The sequence below is a fragment of the Notechis scutatus genome, chromosome 1 (assembly GCF_049901735.1).
Source record: "Notechis scutatus isolate UNSWTSFEM ecotype Mainland chromosome 1, rNotScu1.2, whole genome shotgun sequence".
Lineage (NCBI taxonomy): Eukaryota > Metazoa > Chordata > Lepidosauria > Squamata > Elapidae > Notechis > Notechis scutatus.
In genome coordinates, this window is record NC_142009.1 from 230028163 (window position 1) to 230045698 (window position 17536).

At 38.8% G+C, this 17536-nt stretch overlaps 1 protein-coding gene across 2 annotated transcripts; it reads right to left on the reverse strand.

Moving 5' to 3' along the window:
* Window positions 1–9456: 9456 nt before the first annotated feature.
* Window positions 9457–16866, reverse strand: CDK2AP2 (cyclin dependent kinase 2 associated protein 2). 2 transcript variants are annotated; one of them, XM_026685356.2, is made up of 4 exons: window positions 16273–16866; window positions 11028–11128; window positions 10805–10937; window positions 9457–10087 (listed from the first exon to the last, which is right to left on the reverse strand). In XM_026685356.2, exons 1-4 carry the CDS (start codon window positions 16373–16375, stop codon window positions 10020–10022), a joined length of 405 nt encoding a protein of 134 aa, XP_026541141.1. In that variant the 5' UTR covers window positions 16376–16866; the 3' UTR covers window positions 9457–10019. The 2 variants fall into 2 exon arrangements, with proteins under 2 accessions (XP_026541141.1, XP_026541142.1); XM_026685357.2 differs by having other exon boundaries at window positions 16163–16851.
* Window positions 16867–17536: the final 670 nt, after the last annotated feature.

Below are 17536 nucleotides of genomic sequence, written 5' to 3' on the forward strand. Positions count from 1 at the left end.
AGAAATATATTTGCATTAAGACCGCATTCAAGGGACCCCTTCACCATTTTTAGAGGAAACCGTTTACTGTCTGTTTAATTTCCCAAATAGTGGATCATTGACACACCCAGCATCTCCAGACCCCAACCTACTGAAACACACTGGGATGAAATAAAACCAAGAAACACCAGCTTTTTAAAATTATATTAGCCTTTGGGTGGAACTGGAGCTTTTGCCAGGATAAATTCTTCCTCAGCTTGAGCTTGGAATCTGGTCAACTCCATATTATTTTCATGGCAACAGTAGGGAAATTGTTTGCATTGCTTTTTTTGTGGGGTGTTTTCCAGTTCCTCATCTAGCCTGTGATTTCTTGGTAGTCTCCTATCCAAGTATGAACTGGTCTGGCTCCAGTTTTTCTGACAGCAGCCATAGTTGGTTAAGCATGATTACCTAACATGATGAGAACTTCTGTTATATGTTAGCAAAAATAAATCAATAAAATCTCAGATTAGTGCTGTTCAAATATTATATAATGCCACAGAGATGACTTGGAGAAACCATATGGAGCTTGTTACATCATGTTCAAAAACATCAGTGGAGTCTGAAAAACGGAATATGTTTGGAAAAAACACACTTGATTCCTCCTTTACTCCCTAGGATATAAGGGAAAATGCATTCAGGCTTGCAAGACTGATGTCAGACCTTTGAAATCAAAAACAGGCTCCATATAGAACTATGATATAGGCTATTTGTGACAGAATCCTGCAAGCATGCCTAAATACAACTAGAAGCTGCAACTTCTGTAGAATGTAATGGCACATTCTGGATACTCTGCAATTTGTTTCATTGCATCATTGCTGTGCAAGCTGCACTGGCTGCCAATTGCTTTCCGGGTCCAAGATGTTGTTGACCACCTTTAAAACCCTTCATGGTACATGGCCAGTTATCTGCTGGACTACCTATCTTTGGGGGGTATCTGCCCATCTCACTAGGTTAGAAAGAGTGGACACACCTCTAAACTTTTGACATCTAGTGGAACCTCAGAAGGGCAGATTTTCTGTAGCCATCTGGGCTTTTGAAATAGCCTCCAACCTGAGATTGAGAGGGCCTTTATCCTTTTAGCCTTCCAGAAAGCCAAGAAGACCTGGCTCTTCCCCAAGCATTCAGCTAGCATGGAAAAGAGTTAGGGGGTCAACAAAATGGATGATTCTGGCACCTTGGCAGGAAGGGTATGATGGTTTTTAAGGCAAGAGATGTATATGATTTGGGGAGGAACCAGGTACAGTATGTTGCTTTTTTATTGGTTGCTGTGAGCTGCCAAGGAGTACCGTGTGAGGCCAGTGGACATGTTCATTTAAATAAAATAAAATGTGCAGTTTGGAGGTTATCCTTGACTCTCAGCTCTTGTTTGAGGAACAAGTGCCACTGTAATTGAAGACGTTTTACACAACAGATGTGCCAATTGTGCCCTTTTCTGGATCAGAAGGCACCACTCACCATTATTCATACTTGAACAGCTCTCAAGTGGATTTCTGCAATATGCTTTACATAGACCATCCAGAATGCAGCAATGTGTGCTCATCTCTGTGCCCACCTCTGCTCTGCAAACTGCACTGATTCTCTATGCTTCCAGGAGCAATTTATGGTGCTGGTTGTCATATATAAAGCTGTATGTGCCATGCGGCCAGGTTATTTAAGGGACAACTTCTCTCCAATTGATTCTACCTATCCCATTAAATCTGATAAAAGGCATGCATCAGGTCCTGGATATCAAAGAATTTCATCTAGCAGGAACAAGGAGTGGGCCTTTTCTGTCAGAGTGCCTTCTCTCAAGAAAATCCCAATCCCACCCGAGATTCAGTTGGTTCCAACTCTGCTGGCATTTCAGAAAGCTTAAAAACATGGCTGTTTTTCTGGGCATGGGGATTGGGAGTTTAATTGACTTTGTGAGATTAACTAGTCACCTGCTAATGATTTATGCTGTCCTCAGTTGCCATTATACTGTATATGTTACTGTTTATTGTGTCTGTGCATTTAACATTATGCCAGCCTCCAGAATCACTATTGAAAAATGGGCAGCCATACAAATTGATTAAAGTACTGTAAATAAATCAATAAAAAATTAAAATATATTTTCTTCCTTATCTTTTCAGAATATCCTTTGAAAAGACATTTGCAATTGTTCTTCAAATATTTGTTAACACACTAGATGGCAAGCAAATTCTAAGAACAAAAACTTATACTGGGTGAAATTTAAATAAAACTATTCTGGTTTTGTTCCTGTACAACATGGCTACAGGGAAGAAGTGTATTGGCCTGCCTTCATCCCTCTTTTTCTGCCATCACTAGTCAGTAGGATCATAGGATGATCAATCTTGTGGTCTTATGTCAGTATCTCATTAAAGCAAAATCTACAAACAGGATTCTGCAAAATTTTCAGGCAACATTTTGCTTCTGAAATTAGGTACATCCACTTAGATTTTAATTCTGGATGTATCAAATCTATATTGATAATAGAGGTAGAGTATTGCAGTGAGTACTATTTCATGAATCTTTGAGGATTGGTTCCTTGTAAGTATGAGTGTTATTACATGGAAACTGACCAGGCTCTTTAGGAAGCAAGTGGGTGAGTGATCAGCTGGATTTTAGGTGTGTGAATGTGTATTTAGTATCTCATTAAGAGGCAAAGCCTACCTTGAACAAGATAGTAGCATGGGCTATCCTGAAAAGAAGTTACTTGGATCTGACCATATTACTCTTATCCAGGTTTGAATCTAAGGTAAAATTTATGGACAGGCTGGGGGTGGGTAGGATATTTCAGGCTTGTGCATTGGATTGAATGGCATTGTTTACATTGCATTGGTACTTGGAGATGTATCCCTGCCCATCTGTGATGAATTGTGTCTGTGAAGGAGAAATGGTGTGATGAACTATGGTGAAGCTGCAATTTCCCAGGAAGGAGGGAGCACATTCCAAGAAGGGAGGCGAAACAAGACACAAGACAACCCAGAGCTAGATCACGGAAAGATGAAGAGATTTAGGATAGCCACTCTCTAGAATCTCCTAGAATACATCCATTAAAGTTATAGGTACCGGTAATAGGATAATATTTGTTTAATCTGGTGAGATTCTGTCTATATGGCAAATAAAGAACTGAACTTTGGCTGGATTGTGCTATGCTGATCATGAGCTGGGCCTGACATCATTCTTTTAAATTTCTCAGCAACATTTGGTACAATGGATCATAGTATTGTTCTTTCGTCTATTCCCAAACACCTGCAAGGGTTGTCAGTCAGAGGGTTGAAAATCAGCCTATTTTACAATGGTTTGGTTCCTTCCTGAGTGGTGGTTCCAAAGTGAGGGGGGAGGGAGGAAGGTTTGTCCATTGGTCTCTCCCAACATAGATGCTATAGCATTTTTCTTTTTATTCCTCCCATACACCATGCACATGAGGCTACTGGGTGAAGTCATTCATTGATTTGGAGTGAGGTGTCATTGATATGCAGATGATGCACACCACCATCCAGAACTGAAACAATGATAGGTGCCCTTTTGTCTGGAAGCTATTAAAAAAAAAAGTACAAGGTTAAGTTACTCTTTGTTCAGCAACCTTATAGCATTCTAGCTGATTCAGTGGTGTCTCTGAACAGGGAAGCACTCCCCAAAAGAGATTCTCCAGATGCTTGGCTATTGCTAATCAGGTGGGGGGGGGGGGAATGCAGAGAAGTGGACTGGTTTTGGCAGTAACACCAGTAGTGACCTTTCTAAAACAAGAAGACTCTGGTTTCTGTTACTTATCTTTGTTTTTTAAAAATATTTTTAGTAAATGTTTTACAAATAACAATAAAGAGTAAAACACACTAATAAAAACTAAAAAAGGAAAGAAAAGAAAAGAAAAAGTGCAGAAAGAGAATAGATGAAACAAAGAAAAACATCTGATTTTCTTTGCAGCAAATATAAATACAATTACATAATTCTTTATAATTGCAAAAAAGCTCACTTTTTTCTATCATTCAGGGTTTTTTTTCCCTAATCATCAAAGCTACTAATCATTTCTAAGTGCATTTTTCTGTTTCATGGAAAAAAAAAATCTATAAAGGGTTTCCAGTCAACCATAAATGTAGAATTGTTTCTTTTTCTCTGAATCAAATAAGTTAACTTAGCCATCTCCACAAATTCCATCAGCTTCAACAATCATTCTTCTGTTGTGGGCTGTGACTTCATCATTGTCACCTATCTTTTAGATGATGGCAGCATGATCTATACGGGGCAGCAACCTTCAAACACTATTTTCAAGCTGCAATTAAAAGATCTTCAAAGACAGTTCTATTTCACTGGGCCTTTGACTCTACTTGAGAGTCAGTTTGACATAGCACATTATGGGGAATATGTGAAGGTTTTTAAGTGGTAGTGCCCATCCTTTGGAACAGCTTTTTGCTTGCCTTTGCTCCTGAGTTTTAGAAAAGCTGTGAAAATAGAATATTTTGTATGGTGTTTGGAGATCAACATCTGGTCATGAAATGCCTATTTATATTAATTGCAACAATGTTGGTGTACCTGTGATTTTATTTGTTTTGTTCTTGGCATATCATGCTGATTTACTGTTTTGTTGTTCTATTGTCTTTACTCTTTGAGGTTTTAATTATAAACTACCATGAATCCTTGCAAAGCGTAGTGATACAGAATATAAAATACATAAATAAAAGTTCATATTTTAAATACAAACCTGAGCAATTTTATTTGTATCCAGTTCTGCTGCCTCTATTTAGTTCAGTTCCATATATTAATACTGTATAGTTATACAGAAATAGACCAATCTGATTTGTAGCACATTTTTTCATATGCATATTTAATTGGTAGTATTCATAGAACACGCTAAGCCACAATCTAGTAAATATATTTTAAGTAGCATATTGTGTTGGTGAATTCACATCTGCAGTTAGTCTATTGATCAAAATTATGAGAAGGTGCTAGATAAACCGTAAACTGTTAGATCATCATTTCAGGGGTATTTCCTTTCCTAAACAGAGAAGCAGAATGACCATGGTCAAAGTAGCCATGAGAGCAGGAGCAACATCTGATTTCCTGCTAGCTTAACCTTTAGTAGCCTATGATTAGATTGGTTTACTTCAGAGGTGGTATTCAGCAAGTTCTGATCAGTTCTGGAGAACCTGTAGCGGAAATTTTGAGTAGTTCAGAGAACCAGCAAATACCACCTCTGTCTAGCATCTATTCTCTGCCTCCCAAGTCCCTTGGCTAGGTCTTCTTTTGTTGCCCTGAACAGGAGAACGGATCTGGAAAGCAGGTTAGTGGGGTGGGGAGGGAATGAGATTTGCAGTAATCTTCCCCTGGATGAGGTGGGATTGGAGATTTTACAGTATCCTTCCCCTGCCATGCCCATCAAGCCATGCCCACAGAACTTGTAGTAAAAATTTTTGAATCCCATCACTGGTTTACTTGGCCTTCAGAGGGCTAGGATAAGACCAGTTTACTAAACCTCTGGATGTCAGTGTGGTAGTACTGAAGCATCTATAAATCTGGCCAAATTTCAATTTCATGGGAGTCATAGGTCCTGATTTTGAGCACATGCTGTAAGTTAACCCATTGTAGGTACCTTCATTTAAAGATAGTGGCCCTATGATGCACTGTTTCATTCAGTTAAAGTTATAGACACAAGAGTTTTCGTAGTATATAGAAGATAGATAGATGATAGGTCCACTATACTTTCCGTCCATCAAGATCAGCAAGTGTATATCGAATTAATTTTGTTTTAAGGATCATAAAGCAGCATAGAAATTAAATCTTGTTTTCTCCAAAATTAAGAATAAAAGCAACTGCAATGAGTGAAAAAATCTTTTTTTTTTTTTTCAATATATAGCTGCTTCTAACCACTGATGGGATTGAAGCCAATGATGGGTGGTGTCAGAACACAAAAAGGGCAAAGCGATTTTTTTCCTTAGGAAAGTGTAAACACACTTACTAGTGATTTTGCCAAGATTTTAAAATGTATTTCAAGAGTTTTTATATCCTCCTTTTTGTATATATAGCATCAGAGAGAAGATTTTTTTTAAAAAATGAACAACATATACACTTTCTTTGCCTAAATATATGACACACCTGCAAGCTTCAATTCTCCCCAATTCCACACCTTCCTAATTCCACACCTTGGTATGATAAATTTCTTCTGTTACTAACTTCATCTTAATAATCATATTTATTTTAACAAAGCATTTCTTTAAAAAAAATCACAACATAGGGAAGTCAATTCAATACCATCATTATTATTTAGAAATACTCAGCAACAACTGTGAACCTCAACCTAATTCCCAAAAGTAGTAAGATTTCTGGAGTTTGTGTCCTTTCTTTATAGTTTGCAATAGTTCGTCCACCTTCAGTTTAGTTCAGGGGTGGGATTCTACAGGCTCGCACCTATTCGCTAGAACTGGTTGTTAACATTCTAAGCAGTTCAGAGAACCTGTTGTTAGAAGAAATTACTGGCCTAATCCTGTAAGGAAGGCAGGAAGGAAACATTCTGTTGTTGCTTACAAAACTGCCTCTCCGTTAACCCTTATTACATTCTTGGCAGGACTAGACTTCCTATCTCAGGAACATCTCTGGAGTTTTTTTCCCCTCCTTTGCTGGTACTTTGCTTGTGTGGAATGACCATTGAAAAAAGTGACTTATGACCGTTTTTCACACTTACGACTGTTGCAGCATCCCCACATTCACAAGAGGCCAGGCAAGGAGATGCATGCCTCGATGTGAGTGATGTTGATTTGGCCATGCCCAACTGGTAACATGACCACCAAGCCATGTCCACCCAGTCACATGACCACTAAGCCACACCCACCAACTAAGCCACGCCCACAGAACCGGTTGTTAACAAATTTGAATCCCACCCCTGGTTTAGTTCATACATCTGTATAAAGCAACTGTTCTTTAGAACAAACCCATTGGTTTTTCTGGCTTTGAATCTCATATTTAAGCTGCTAAACTAACAATTAATTATGGGGACATTTCACAGAACACCTTCCAAAAATAAAAACTTACAAATTAATACATTTCAGATTTAGAGGTATTTGTGGGGTAAATCTATTTCCTGTGATATTCAACTGATACCTGCTGTATTCATAAGATCTGCTGACAAAAAGATGATTTGCAGTTCTATATTTTTAGCTTGTGGAATGCCGTGTGGGGCTTTATATTTTATTTATTTATATTTCATATTTCTTAACCGCTCATCTCCCTCAGAGAGGAACTGTGTATTTTGTTACATTTTCAGGTAGCCCTTGATTTATGACAGGTAGCTTAACAACTGTTCAAAGTTAGGTTGGACTCAAAAAGTTAATTTATGAACCATCCTTGTAGAATTGCTGCACCATCCTCCCAGTCACATGACTGCATTTTGGTCACTTGGCAACTGGCTTGTATTTATACCCAGTTGCAGCATCCAATGGTTATGGGATCATATTTTGCAATTCTTTTGCCATTTTCCAGCAGAAAACACCCATTTGATAAACTGGATTCTGACTTCAACCATATGATTCACTTAATGACGAGTTGCTTAACAATTCTGGTGAATAGTTTAAAAATAGCCATAAAATTGAGTCAGGTCATGTGATAAATCAACTTAGTTTTTTTGCAAAAGGACAATATTTTAGGCCATACAGCAATCATTATCTCCCCCTCCATTTAGTTTTAGTAGGACAGTTAAATAATCCTCTCAATGTGATTGCAGAGTTGTAGCAGTTAAGGGCTGAAGTACATTTTACATCTGAAGACATATACTTTTTATCTCAACAATAGTTAAAAGAAGTTCCTCATCCTGGGACTACTCTTCTTTACAAATTATATTATTTTTCAACCATCTTAAACCATCCTTTTTCTAAAAAAGGAAACAGGAAAAAGGGAAGGTTTAATCACCCTTGTATTCTATTGTACCCTTCTATAAGGCATCCTTTCTAGACATTTTGTAGAAGGCACTACTGAATTTTATTGCTCCATACTTCACTATTAATATTAGGCCTCCTTACAATACCCTCTCTCTGGGCACCAAGACATTATTCTGAGTAAAAGCTGGGTGGTTCCCAGTTCATAAGCCAAGCATATTTATAGTTGCTGTAGGAAGAGCTGGTTTACTCTGGGTTTTCTCCTGGATTCACAATTCCTGTTGGCACAAGTAAAAACTGCCTTGGAGATCTTTTGCCTGGCTGTGACTGCACCAGGAGACATGGCTAGGTCATTGCATGCTCAGGTCAATGTCAATTCCTATTTGGACTACTGAAATTCTCTCCACATATAAACTAATTAGCTTGGAGCCTGATTATCTGCAACACCATATATTCAAGCAAAATCTGCATGTCCAAGTCAGGCTGGTGGAGTGCGTACTCAGAGTCCTGACCTCCAGTAAGATGAGGTAAGAGGGGAACTGGGGCAAGCATTTTTACTGGAGCTCCTTTGCTGTGGAGTATGGTATCTTCAGTAATAAAAGAGCTGTATCATCATTCCTGATATTTTAGATCAGTGGTCGCCAACCGGTGGGCCAGGGACTACTGGTGGTCCCTGAGAAAATTTTGGTGGTCCGCAGAGAAATGTCCCCCCCAAAGCACTCCTCCCAAGCAATCCAGGCTGTGTGGGAACACAAGGCTGCCCCATCCACATGCCCCACCCACCCGCTGGCCCCCACCCTTCGGCCGAGCACAAACCTTACCTTGAGTAGAGCCATGCAAGCTGGAACTGTAAGGTAAGACCAACGGCGGGGGAAGGAAATCCGCCCCGGGGTGGCTTGCTGACATTGGTGGGAAAGTCAGTCCCATATTCCAGAGCTGCAAGTCACAGGATGGCCCTTTGGTCATCCCAGTCCATGGTAGGCTGGTGCACCCCAGTGGAGGAGCAGCTGCTCCGGGATGACCAAAGGGCCAATCCTGTGACTGCTGCAGCTCTGGAATATGGGACTGACTTTCCCACCAACGTCAGCAAGCCACCGTCAGTCAAAATTCATATTAGTGGTCTGTGGGATTTAAAATTATGAGATGGGTGGTCCCTGAGGTCCAAAAGGTTGGCGACCCGTTTTAGATAGCTTTGCAAAACGTGCCATTTTCAAAGTGTATTTGAGAGCCAAGTAAGCCAAAAATATGCTTGAGATAGATGATGCCGTTTCACGATGGTTACAATATACAAAATAATCAACACAGGGTATTTTCTACTGACTATTGCATTAGCAATTTGTGTGCTCCTTGTAAGGCCATATAAATCTGAATGGCTGAAGGGGTATAAGAAATACTTACTTAGAAATAAAAATCCAACTTCAAATAGATGAAACTATTTCATGAAAGCCTCTCACCCCAATGAGAATGGAAAGCAGCAGAAACCTAGTCTGGTTTCTGTTTATTGGGGGGGAAAGCTTTAGAAATAAAATATTAACATAGGTGTACTGAACTCCTGACATTGACACAATAACAGCAAAAACAAGTCATATAGGAGTAGAAACATTTTATTACAAGTTTTCCAATACAGGCTCAGTGATCGCTGGTTGAGACTCTTGTTGCAAGAGGAAGAGAGGGCTTCATACTGCTTTACTAAGGAAGCATATCTTGCAATACATGCCCTTCAGGAATATTTTAGTGAGGTAGAGAATATTTCCCTCACTACATAAAAAAAAATATAGAAAAGCACAGTGAAGAGATAATCCAAATTCTAAAGATTTTTATTTATTCAAAAACCCCATGTATTTTATAAAGATATAGAACTTGTCACGAGCAATTATTTCGACTAGTAAACCAAGGATATGCACAATGAACGCTTTGTGTATATACCCCCAGAATGCTAATTGACAGGAAGTTCTGTGATACAAGTGGAGATGCTTCAGATTCTTAGGTGCCAGTTGGTATAAAGGTCTTTGAAGGCGATCACAGTTCTAAGACTTGAGACACTGATTGGTAGAAAGATTTGAAAGGAAGGGGAAAACTCCAGATTCTAAAATGTTGATTAGCTGGAAAGTGCTAGGATCCTCCAAGGGCGGTGCCAGGAGGAAGCGAGTGTTACGTACGGGCATTGCGCTCTGTCTCTGCCAGACATTCTCTTACTAGCGCCCGGGCATGAATAATGCCTGCAGAAAGAAAGTCCCAAAAGTAAGACATGCTGAATAATGGATTTCAAAGTAGCAACACAAAGCACAAAGTATGTGACAGAATTTGCAACTGTAGCATCTTCCACATAAAACATTTATATATACCCTATCAATTCAAGATCAATCAAGAAGATATAAGGCAAAATGCAGATATGTGGGTTTAAATAAATCAGAAAGTACAAGGCACTAACTGGTAGCAATGCAGTACACAACATAAGGAACTGATGTACAGCTGTCTTGCAGAAACAAATCAACGTTTCCCTACAAGCTAGGTTTATACCTGCTGGGTATAGATTCTAATCTAGCAGGTTTTACCTGTTCCTACTGTGGCACAGCTATTTGCGCTAGTGAGAACTGATTTGGCTTGAAATACTGAGAGTTCTGGCCTTAGGGTTAGGGAGTTCTTTTCATTCTTTCCTTAGCAAGACTAGAACTAAACCAACTTTCAATTACAAACTCAAAAGTCATGACTTGGAAGAGTTAATTGGAAATTGCCACAATAGTCACCTATTATCATTGCACAACATTGTATTTAAGAAGAGGTAAGTTTGCAGAACTTCTGGGAAAGTCAGCCACATACATGTGAATTTAAAAGGAACTTAACAGTTTCATCTAGTGCCAGCTCTGACACGGCAAATTTGAGTAGCTGCACAAAAATGAGTACTACTCATGTACAATGATGAAGATGCTTCCTACCTCGCTTCAGCCGTTCCATAGCGCTCTTGCTACCTGCGTATGTAGGTCGTATCTCTTTGCCCATCTCTTCAATTACAGAAAGCAAATCTGTATACGTGCTCTGGGAACCTTGGGCACCTGGTGGCTTCATAGCCTGCAAGATCAACAGCAGAAATCAAAAACAGGATCCTTCTTCTATTATTTCCATCAATGGGCAAGACCCTCCTCATCCTTATGTGCTCACCTGCACGTAGCCCATAGATGGGGGCCCAAAATCGTTGAAGAGAGGTCGAAAGGGGGCAGATGCTCCAGGAATAGAACCAGATGGTGATGGAACACTGGTAGCTGAAAAATAAGTGATGGCATTAAACTTGCTAATCTAAATTCTTGGGGCTATGAACTTCTTGTAAGGGGGATAATACTGTAATTTTGTTGTGGAAACAACTAAAACAATAATGGAAGGATTTGTTTTGAGTAAACTAAGGTTTTTATTTATTTATTTATTATTTTATTTTGTCAAGTGATTATTAGATAACAGGTATAAGTATAAACATGGTTATGAATACATGAAATGGATATGAATAAGGAAAAAAAAAGAAACAATAGGACAGGGAATTTGATTCTCAAATGACAAAACTTCTATTTGAACAATTCTGTAGTACTGTTGACATAAATCACAACTCTTCCAGTTGAGTTTTATTGCAACTTGTCTATAATCTAAAATAGGGGAAAGGGAATTGGGTGTGATTATTTTTGTATAGATCAAAAACAATATAATGTTAATCTTGGAAATCGGCCACCAACTTCAATCAGTTAAATGAAAAGTTGGTTTTGCTGTTCAAAACATTCATTTCAACTCAAGGACGTAATTAACCAATGCACAATTTTTCATGAGTTAAAGAAAAATGTTAATTGCATGATTTCTTCTTCCTATCATAAATACATAACAAATAATTATGCAATATGTCTGAATATGTTACTTTACAACTTTGGGGCACTTATTTGAAAATTATATATATATATATATATATATATATATATATATATATATATATATATATATATATATATATATATATATATATATATATATATATATATATATACATATATATATATATATATATATATATACACACACACACAGAAATGCATGAATTAGAGTAATATATTCAGAAGCTGAAAAGACTAAACAACCCTGGAGCCTAGAAAGGATTTTATAACCAGAATCTACTTAAATATATATTAACTTAATATATATTAACTTTATATAGAGGGTCTTTGATGGTTTCCCTAAAATAAGTACCATTGTTTTAATGTTAAGTATTTTATGATTAAATTGTTTCTAAATTTTAATTTGGAGAATGTGGTCAAATTTACATGAGACTGAAAAAAGAATTTTATTCTTAAATGTTTAAACCATTGTTAACATTTTCACCATTGACATCACAGAATTTCCCTGGACTAGTACACATTTTGCCAGGCCAAGGCTGAATAATATACATTACAGCTTAGCAAGTGTATGTACCCTACTTTCTAATCCTAGAAAATTTAAAAATGCAAATATATTCACAGACATACATTTTTAAACAGCTGCTTATATGTGAATGCAGGTATTAGTTTATTTTAACTTATTTATCAGTCTTTGAATACAGTAGTTGCTCTTGCATGTTTATGTTTTATATCTTTGATTCCTTTGTTAGTATTGAAAGAAATGTAATTTTAGACTGCAGACTGTCTTCTCTCTTATTTTAGATTCTAATATTATATTTACATTTTATCTTATCTTGAATGACAAACTAATTGTAACCTTCACCTGGTGCAGAAGGACTCAACTGTACTAATTCATATCTTCATTACCATCTGGCTGACTATTGCAATTCAATTTATATGGGGCTGCCATCTTTTACCCTCTTTTACCCCCCAGTTGTTATTTGTTGTTTTGTTTTTGCTGGAGAGTTTTATTGTGTTATTGTTTTAATCATATCTTGGATGTTTTATATTTTGTTAATACATTATATGAGCCACTGACTTTGCCTTGCTAGCACTGAGACAAGGTACACCTTTAATGAATGAATAAAATTTATTGGAAGTAGCAGCAAGCCTTCTTTAAGAAATGGAGGCAGAATAAGTAACAAAAATATATTTATAAAGTGAACAGACAACTTCCCCCTGGCTTTTCTGTCTTGACCGCAGTAGCTTGTGGGTTTTAACTCAACTTCCGGCAGCCCAATATATAACATAAAGCATAATTTTATGGGTTTTTACTGAGAACTTCATCTTGCTTTTCTCATCCTAACCATGTGAGCCTGACACTCTAAAAGTAGATCATAATTTCAGTATTTTATGAGTCATCCTGCAATTTTTATTATAAAATTATAGACACTTGAAAAGTAAATAGTACAAATGTACACATGTACACATAAATGGTACACTACTCATCATTCCTATATCACATTATGGTCTGCTAAAACTATTCAACTCAGGAAAAGTTTCTAAAAACAGAAAACTTGAAAATACAAAGTCCTTAATTGAGAAAAATGGATATTATTATGCCACTAATAAAGGGTATGTTTTTAGAGTATGAATCATTTGGGATTAATTTGTGGTAGATAGTAAGGGACTATGAAAGCAACCCAATTACTTTGGTCAGAGGAGTCCAGAAGAATAACTACTTGAGGTTGGCCCCTACCAAGATTATATACAATTTGGCTATTTTTTCTGTCCCACTTCCCTTAACTGTAGTTGTTTTTTTAATTGTGCAAATGATTCACGGTTACTGCACAGTGAAGCAAACTATTGTAGTACAGATTTCTTCCACAGGAAATGTCCTTTCAAAATTATTATACAAATCATACATCATTTTCTTTAACACTAACTAATAATGATGGCGTCCATAGACTTCTGATTAGCATAAAGGCAATGTGTTTTCTACCAAGTGTCTAGCATTTTAAATCACAAGCTTTTTATACAGCCACATCAGCACAGTAATTATAGACATGCAATTAACTTCCCTGAACTGAAGAAAATATGAGAACTAGAAAAGGAAGATTTTATAAAGTAAAAGTCTGCTGATTCTTTTCTTTGAAAACTATTAGTGCTCTGCAGATATCTAATACATGCATGTTGGAAATTCAGTTAATAACCCTCTGCATGGACTGGAATACATGAAGTTTAACTGATAGATAAATCAAATCCAACAGTATTATTCTGGCTGTCCATGATTGTCCATGATGTAGCTGATAATTCAATTTGCTATCTAAAATCTAACTCAAGAGGACCTCCATGGAAAAAGTCTGCTCTGCTAGCAGAATGAAGTAACAGTGAGAAAACCAGCATTTTGTCATTCCTTTCTGGACAAGGAGAGGACCTGAGATCACCCACAATTGCTCCAGATAGTTGCTCCTCATAAGAAGAATGCAAGACAGCAGTTTCCAGCCCTGGGAATCGAGGGAAAGCCAACTTTGCTCAAACCATGATCTGCACTTTTATGACACTGAGTTTTCATATTCCTTCTCTAATTACTTTTCAGAAATTTCTTGTTAAGTGCTTTTCAGCTATTAAGAATCTTTGAATTTTACAACACTAGGTGAATTTCTTTTAATCCCTAGCAAAATAAGTTTTAAATACAAATTTAAAGACTTAAAAATATTGGAAGAAACATTAAATGGGTGATTAGAACTTTGATTTTGGAAAGTTACAAACAATGTAAGGGTCCAGATAAATTTGAAATAAAATTTTGAAATTAATTTTAAGAAGTGTTCCTACGGGAAAATGTTTTTGTTTGAAAAATGATTTGACAGGACTTGAAGGTTATACTCTATACCAGGGGTTCCCAACCTGGGGTGCTCGCACCCCCTGGGGGTGCGAGACGATATTCCAGGGGGTGCGAGAAAAGTCCAGGTATATAATAGGATATTGGCTATATGTTGGCATATTCCTAAAGTCTAAATTTCAGGGGGTGTGAGGTTCGAGTGAAATTTCTTTAGGGGTGCGGGGCAAAAAAAAGGTTGGGAACCACTGCTCTATACACTAGAGGGAACTAGAAGGGACTAAAGATTACAATTAAATTTGACTTATTAATATGAAAAGAAACAATATATATGTATATGTGTATGTATGTGTGTGTGTGTGTGTATATTTCTTTGTTACATTCTTGTTTCTTTTCTAATTTTTCTAATTTTTCTTCGTTCTAATTTTTTGTATTAATTTTTATCTTTGTAATTGTAAAATTTAATAACAGTATTATGAAATCAAACTGGATATATCATGGCCCGAAATCTGAATGTCCTTTATGCAAAGAACATACTTCTACACTGACATAAAACTTTTCCTCTGCTGTCCTCTAGTTTACACACAACTATTTATGAATAATTAACATCCTGTAAATATACAATGAGGAAGTCAATCACAATCTTTTTCAAGCATACATTCTTTCCAATACTTATCTTCAAAACTATATAATAGACTCAAGTATGCCAAAAGAAGCATAAGTACATGGTGGAGGGTATTAGCACAGCTAATACCTCCAGGAACTTTCTGTAACCAAGCCAAGATATATACAAAGAGCAGAGTCTGTGTACAAGGAAAAAAGTAATTTCCGTTCCTAAATATGGTAGCCAGATCCTAGGGAACACCCAGTCAGAATACTCTTTACAGAAAAACTGACAAGAAATGCAAAGCCCAGGATCCAGTTCCATTTCTCAGATATATGAAACTGCTTTTTCCTACCACTGCCACTTGCTATGCTATGTTCAAATTAGCCAGAGTTATAAGTAAAATTGAAACTTTTCTTCCTTTATGCTTATTTTTCCATTCAACTCTAGTATATTGCTAATCTAGCAAAACGTGATTCACCTGATTATTATGCAACCCTATATTGCTCAAACAGAAATCCAACCGACTTTAATGGGGCTCTCTCTCTTAGAACTGCAATTCTTCATATAATCAAGAAATCTCTGTAAATATGCAGACTATCATTTCTATTTATTTCCCCCTTTTGCCACTCAGAAGCTTTTGCCATCCAGAAGTTAAACTTTTCACTTTTCTGGGCCGGTTCGCTTTTCTTTTTAACCAGCAGCCCTTTCTTACCTTAAAGTAATCAGTATGACAAGCCACCCACCCACACACACACACACATATATATATATAATAATATACGTATTATTCGCCTTAGGTCCCCCTCTTTTGTTTAAAGTATACATTCATTTTGTTTCTTTCTTATTCTAACGCAACCCGGCTTTCTCCCTTCTTCCCTTGTTCTGATCGGCCACCCCCGAGCCCTCAGTCTTATCCAGCTGCTCTGGAAGGCCCAGGAAAAACCTGCCAGGGAAAGGGCGGGGGGGTAGGTGAGGCAACCCTCTAGGGCCGGCCACTGACCCCAGGCGACTCCGCCGTGTAGCCTCCTTCTGCCCCGTTCGGCTTCCAGCCGGCCAGCCCTGCTCGGGCGCGGGAGGAGAGCAGGCGGGCGAGCAGGCGGGGGCTCTTACCGACCGGCGGGGCTCCGGGGGCGGGACTGGCGCTACTGCTGCTGCTGCTGGTGCCGGCGGCTCCTGAGCTGGTGGGGGCAGGCGCGATAGGCTTGTAGGACATCCCCGACTCCGCGCTCTCTAGTACTGGCTGGCCCACGATTGGCGCGCTGCTCCGGCTTCAGCCGCGACTGCCGCTGCTCCGATTGGAGGGGAGGCTACAAAAAGCACACCTCCCCCGGGCGGCCAAACTTTTTTTTTCCTCCGACGGTCCTGATTGGTGGGAGTTGTTCTAAATGCCGGCTAGCCAATCGGCTTGCGTGGGTCTTCCCCCCTACCCTCTCCCGGCTCCACGCCTCTTCAGCTGCCTGTCCCGGCTTGGTTCCCCGGCGAGTCGGGGTCTCTTTTTCGCGCCCCGAGGAGGCGCGCGCGCTTCACCCTTCAATCCCTCGAGCGAGCTGCCGCGCTTTTCCTCCCTCTTTTGCGCCCACGGTTCTAGGCGGCGGCTGGACCCTGGGAGAGCGACCACGCACGCCTTCTGGCCCCTTTCGCTCCTCGAGTCCCGCGAGTGGCCGCCGCGGATTACGCCTTCATCTCGCGCCTACGTGTCTCGTTCCCTCCCCCTGTGACCTCACTGCGTACTATCACACCCGTCCTGTCCGTTTCCATAGCGACGAGAGGGCCCGAACAGTGGCCTACTTGATGTCCCTTCGTGAGGCCTTTGGGCTCCGAAGGAAGTCGCTGCGGCCTCGGTTGCCTCTACCCCGCGCTTGGTGACTGGGTGGACGTGTACTAAAGTGCCCTCTTGAACCGTTTTGAGATTCCTAAAAGTTTGAGGCATTCTTTTTTGGGGCGAGGGGCGAGAAGACACCCCTTTTAACGTTACCCGAAACGTTAAAATCCTAGATTTTCACGACTTATTTTTGCATTTTTATTTTTGTTTTTATATTTCCTATGCCTGAAAGTGGAATTTTTATTCGAAGAGGCGCGGAGATAGGGATCAGAGGTCAAGGGGTATTTTTTGGATAACGTATGGTTCATTGGCTTGATACCGGTATTTTGCAACATCTTTCTCCCAAAGAGGTGCCGGACCTTTCTGGAATAGACATGTTGTAAGTCTGTCCAGATATTTTCATTGCAGTGTGCTCCCAAACCTTGGCAGTTGAACTGCCTCTTTTTTCTTTGATATATTTTATAAAGAAAGAAGGAAATTACTTTGGATTGAGGGATACGGTTTTTTTTATTGTATGACTGCTTTTATAGTTTTGTACATTGATGATAATGA

Coding starts and splice junctions, on each gene's coding strand:
- CDK2AP2 (XM_026685356.2), bottom strand. CDS start 16,375: ATGTCCTACAAGCCTATCGCGCCTGCCCCCACCAGCTCAGGAGCCGCC. Junction 10,938..11,027: donor CATCTATGGGCTACGTGCAG/GTGAGCACATAA, acceptor TTGATCTTGCAG/GCTATGAAGCCACCAGGTGC. Junction 10,088..10,804: donor TATGGAACGGCTGAAGCGAG/GTAGGAAGCATC, acceptor TTCTTTCTGCAG/GCATTATTCATGCCCGGGCG.